A 5,761-nucleotide genomic window follows, 5' to 3' on the forward strand; every position below is an offset into this window, starting at 1 on the left:
CTTTGTTCTGTACAAGGTTGAATGTGCACAACAGCATATGAAATTGATTGTCAATCAGTGTTGCTTCCTAAGTGGACAGTTTGATTTCACAGAAGTTGGATTTACTTGGCATTATATTGTGTTGTTTAAGCGTTCCCTTTATTTTTTTGAGCAGTGTATGTGTGTGTATATATATGTATGTACTGTATACCATTTGCGGCCAGCTTTTAAGTGCCTAATTACACCTTAGCTAATTTATATGACATTTATATGACAAATGTGGCAACCTTGTTTATTCCTTTCAGTATCAAACTGGATGTATAGACCACACAGTTTATGGATTGTAATTTTAGTAGTATTGACCATGAGTAATTGATCGACTGGATTCTATCATGGATTTTATCTGTTATTTATCATTTTATTCTACAACTTTTGGTTGTGTATTTACTAAGTGTTTTTATTTGTTTTGGTCGTTGATTGTAATAATAAATTTGATTTGATATCATTAGGGTAAATTCAAAGACAACCAACAAAGTGAAAGCTTTCTCTGAATTGGGACACGTGTTCCAGAGTGCAGGTCAAGTTTTCCATTCAAACGTTCATCTGGGACTCCGGGATCCCACTCGCCCCTCGGGGAAATCCCTCCCCTCCCTCTCGCCGGCGGACTCCGAATCCGAAAGAAGGGCGACTCCCAGCGGCCCGGCGCGGAACTACAATTCCCAGGCGCCCCCGCGCGGGGCCAGCTGGAGTGGGGGGTTTCCAAGATTTTTGGAAGCCTGGTGGAGAGATACTGAAACAGCTCGAACGAAAAGCAGGCCTCAAAGAGTTGGAGGACCCTAGGCCGTCAAAGTGACGTCACCGGCATCCGGACCAATCGGACAGGGAGCTGCCGGCGAGGCGACTCCCACCCCACTCCCTCACGCCAATCAGAGATGATGTCGGGGGGCTGCTTGGCCATTGGCGGCGTGGCCGGTAGACGTCGTGGGCCGATTGGCGGCGGCGCGCTCGTTTACGTCAGGGCTGCTTGACCATTGGCAACATGACAAGTGACGTCGCGGATGTCTGATTGGCGAACGGCGGGGCGGCGCACGCGGTGACGTCAGGGCAGCTTGACCATTGGCGGCGCGCCAAGGGACGTCGCGGTCGCCTGATTGGCGGGCGGCGGGCGGCGCGCGCGGTGACGTCGTGGCAGGCGGAAGTGCGGCTAAGGGGGCGAGAAAAAGAGAGACGCCCGCTGGGCGGCCCGCCTGGCGCCGCCGATGATACCGCAGCCGCCCATGGAGGCCATGGAGGCGCCGCTTAACCTGGTGAGGGCCGGGCGAGCGGGCTCCGTGGACGGCCCAGAGTTCTAAACCCACCAGCAGCCAAGCACGAAGGGGCGGCCGGCGCCCCCAGAGGCGGGGATTTAAAGCGGGTTCCGGAGCAGCCGGCGAAGATCGTGGGCCGGTGGGCGCGGAGGCTGCTCAGGCGGGCTCTCCGCTCCCGAGGCGCTGGGCAGGCAGGCAGGCGGGCGGCTTTCTCCAAGGCTCTCCCCTCCCACTCCACAGGTTCCCAGTGCCTTTGAATGTGGTGGTGTTGGGGGGAGGCGAACTCACAACCTGAGTTCGCAAAAAGGGCTGGTGGGCCGCTCGGAGAGGCTCCTTTCTGGGCGGCCTCCTGGGAATAAACCCTGAGCCGTTTTTCAACTAGGCCAGTGATGGGGAACCTATGGCATGCGGCACACGGAGCCATATTTGCTGGCACACAAGCTCTAGCTCAGCTCCAACGTGCACATGTGTTCCAGCCAGCTGATTTTTGGCTCACACAGATGCTCTGGCAGGGCCTTTTTGCTTTCAGAGAGCCTCCGGGAGGATGGGGGAGGGTGTTTTTACCTTCTCCTGCTTCCAAGGAAGCCTTCAGAGCCTGGGGAGGGTGAAACACGAGCCTACTGGGCCCACCAGAAGTTGGGAAACAGGCCATTTCCAGCCCCCTGAGGGGCTCGGGGAGGGGGAAAGCTGTTTTCATTCTCCCCAGGCATTGAATTATAGGTGTGGGCACTCCCATATGCACGATAGTGTGGAGACATTCTCTTTCGGCACCCAAGGGAAAAAAGGTTCACCATCTCTGAGCTAGGCATTGCCAGGTGATGAATTGGGAGCTGTCCTAGAAATCTTCGCTGCAAGTGCATATGAAGCAAACGCAGTGGTCGTTAAGCAAGTCAGTGCTTTCCTATGGACACCAGTTGTGTTACTGCCTTCTCTGTGGTGGCTCCAGCTCTCTAGCTTTCCCCGGAGATCCATACTGCTCCCACCCTCCTGGCTTTCCAGAAAGCCTTAAAAACCTGGCTCTGCCGGCAGGTCTAGGGCTGTTGAACAATAGCATCTAGCTCTGACCTAGAAGTGATGAATGTTTTTATAATAGGAGTTTTTATACTGTTTATATTGTTTTCTTATTTGCTGTATGCTGCCCAGAGTAGGGCAGCCTATTAATTTTAATAAATTATATGACTTAGCTGTTTATCGAGCGACCAAAGAACGCTGCAATTGGCTGTAAAGGCAAGTCGGTTTGCCAGGCGCCTGAAATGCAGCGATGATTGTTTGTTTATTTATTTATTCAGATTTGTATGCTGCCCAACTCCCAAGGGACTCTGGGTGGCTCACAACCAAAGAATAAAACATAGATGTAACAATAAAACCCCTTAAAAACAATCTAAAACAATTTAAAACAATCAATTTAAAAACAAAACAGTTAAAAACTATTACCAAGTGTTACATGTGATCACAAATGTTGTCTATGAGCTCCAGAACCCAGTTCTTAAGAACCTTTTATAATGTCAAAAAGTCACTAAGCAAGGACCACCTGTACTGAAACCCCAAAGGCTGCATTTTTGCCTCGGACGTGGCTTTTTCTGCATCCTTTTCAAAGGTCCTTCCGGAGGCAGGATCGCAACACTCCCCACCGGACGATGAGTGTGCAAGGCTTGCATTGCTGCTGCTGCTGCTGGGGGCATCTCGGTCAACTTTCATTTCTCTGTTGGGCCGCCAGGTTTTGTGATCCCTTTCCTTGTGGAAGTGGATTCGCGAGTCTAAATTTGGGCCCACTTGAAGACTAGATTTGTAGCCTTCCTGGCTCACTTCATGGTAGATGGATGTGTCTGGGCAAGGCAAAGCCTCCCTCCCTCTCCCGTCTGTCTGTCTCTCAGGAAGGCAGAGAGGCGTCTTTTACCAAGTTGACCCAGCAGCAGCAATGCAGGTCTTGATCCACCATCCGATAGGGAAGGTGGTAGGGAAAGCAAGTAGAATGCTTGGCTGCATAGCTAGAGGTATAACAAGCAACAAGAAGGAGATTGTGATCCCGCTGTATGGAGCGCTGGTGAGACCCCATTTGGTAAATCCACAGTAACTGAATTTAAACATGCCTGGGATAAGCATATATCCAACCTAAGATAAAATACAGGAAATGCTGTAAGGACAGACTAGATGGACCATGAGGTCTTTTTCTGCCATCAATTGTCTTATGTTTCTATCCTTTGGAAAGGACAGAGAAAAGCGACATCTGAGGCAGAAATGCATTGGTCAGACACATTTCTGATCACATGGCTACATTTCAAGTGCCTGGCAACTGACTTGCCTTTACAGCCAGTTGCGGCGTTCCTTGGTTGCATGATAAGCAGCTAAGTAATACAATTGGTGCCCATAAGAATGCATGGACTTGTTTAACAACCACCGTGTTTGCTTAATGAGCGCTGAGGCCAAGATTGTAAAATCAGGTTAGTCGTGTGGGAGCCTCAACGACCCTCATACAATGGGAATTCACCTGTAAGTTGGGGATCACCTGTAACATCTATTTTAACCTATTCTGAGGATACATTTTAGACTTTGGAGGGACGGGTTGTTGTGCTGTTGCTTGAGGAGCCCAGAGAACTGGTTGTTTATAAGCAAACACTTAAATTATGTGTAAGGTAACAAATTCAAATATTTTATAGCAATAAATCTTGCATGAATAGAGAACAAGGGGTGTGAATGGCTTCAGGTTAGATGCCCAGCCTAGTTTAGATGTTTGTTTGTTTGTTTATTCATTCATTCAATTTTTTTAATGCCACCCTTCTCCTTAAAGCTCAGGGTAGCTTACAACATGTTAGCAATAGCACTTTTTAACAGAGCCAGCATATTTCCCCCACAATCTGGGTCCTCATTTGACCTACCTCGGTCGGAAGGATGGAAGGCTGAGTCAACCTTAAGCCGGTGATGAGATTTGAACCGCTGACCTGCAGATCTAGCAGTCAGCTTTAGTGGCCTGCAGTACTGCACTCTACCCACTGCGCCACCTCAGCTCATGTTTCTGTTCCTGTTTCACAAGGATTATTTGTGTGTGTGTGTGTGAGCTACTTTGCAAGTTCTCTTAGCTTTCTGACAGCGGGGGTCTGTGTCAATTAATCTGCTAATCTCTCTCGATTAAGAGGCATTCAAGCAGCCACATCCTCTCCTGGTGTTTTAAAAGTTTGGGTTTTTCTAGGCTCATCAGCAGAGCAGAAAAGCTGACCATTTGCTGGCTGCGGGGAAGTACGAAGAAGCCATTTCCTGTCACCGAAAGGCCGCAGGTGAGCCATAGTGGCCCTTTGCTTGAATATCCCCAGCATCCCTGTTAGGATAGCAGCGAAGTCAGTGCAAAAGGTGTGATAAATAGGCAAGATCCTTACTCGGTCAGGGATAAGGATTACAGTGAAAAAGTTGGGTGGTGGTGGTGAAGACGCCAGACTAGAAACCAGAAAACTAGGGGTTCTAATCCCGCTTTTGCCTTGAATGGCGGCTGGTGACTTTCAGCTCAGCTCACAGAATGGTGGTTTGGGGGGGAAATAAGAGGAAGGAGGAATAGTAGCTGTATTTGCCCCCTTGGGTTGTTTATACAAAGAATAAAGGTGGGATATACAGTAATCCGTCGCTACTTCGCAATTCATCTTTCGCGGATTCGCTACTTCACGGGTTTCCAAAGGGGGCTTAAAACCATTAAATCCATTGAAAATTTTAAATCCGTTAAAAATTCATAGAATTCTTCTACAGTACAGTAGTACCCCTAGATACGAGCATAATTCGTTCCATAAGGGAGCTTGTATCTCGAGGCAACTGGTATCTAGAACAAGTTGTTTTTCCCCTCCGAGATAACCAAAAGCAAGGATTCTTGCGCCACCTAGTGGACGCTCGGCTCGTATCCCGAATTTGAGCTCGGGAATAGAACGGAAATGTCTCTCCCCTCGTGGCTCGTATCTTGAAATACTCGCATGTAGAGCAGCTCGTATCTAGAGGTACTACTGTATTACTGTATTAAAGAAACTGGTAGGATATCACATGTAGTTCCAGCTCAGAAACATTATAGAATGACTGCTTAATGCAAAGGGTGGGTTTTAAAAGTCCAAATACTTCTTAAATACATAAAAAAATATCTTTCCTCTACTTCACGGAAATTGGTTTTTCACGGGTGGTCTTGGGACGCATCCCCCGCGAAAAAAGAGGGATCACTTTAAATGGAAAAAAATAAAAAGTCTGTCATTGGAACCAGAATCACAATTCTTACAGGGAATCAACGGTTAAGTCCGTTGTCCTAAACCAGTGATGGCAAACCTTTTTTCCCTTGGGTGCCAAAAAACCCGCACACGTGCGAGTGCCCACACCCATAATTCAATGCCGGGGGAGAGCGAAAACAACTTCCCTCTTCTCCTGGAGGCTGGAAATGGCCTGTTTCCCAACTTCTGATGGACCCAGTAGGCTCGTCGTTTGCCTTCCCCAGGTTCCAAAGGCTTCCCTGG

General features: G+C 48.5%; 1 protein-coding gene across 2 annotated transcripts in view; it reads left to right on the top strand.

Moving 5' to 3' along the window:
* The first annotated feature begins 1,100 nt into the window (after nt 1-1,100).
* The window catches only part of NRBF2 (nuclear receptor binding factor 2), a 9,905-nt gene continuing 5,244 nt past the window's right edge, over nt 1,101-5,761 (top strand). Inside the window, exons 1-2 of one of the 2 annotated variants that reach the window (XM_070752044.1) lie at nt 1,101-1,286; nt 4,474-4,558. In XM_070752044.1, the coding sequence (XP_070608145.1) occupies nt 1,239-1,286; nt 4,474-4,558 (133 nt within the window). In that variant the 5' untranslated portion in view covers nt 1,101-1,238. The remainder of the gene's footprint in view (nt 1,287-4,473; nt 4,559-5,761) is intronic. The other variant, XM_070752045.1, reaches the window with a different exon arrangement.

This window comes from Erythrolamprus reginae, chromosome 5 (genome assembly GCF_031021105.1).
Source record: "Erythrolamprus reginae isolate rEryReg1 chromosome 5, rEryReg1.hap1, whole genome shotgun sequence".
NCBI classification, from domain to species: Eukaryota; Metazoa; Chordata; class Lepidosauria; order Squamata; family Dipsadidae; genus Erythrolamprus; species Erythrolamprus reginae.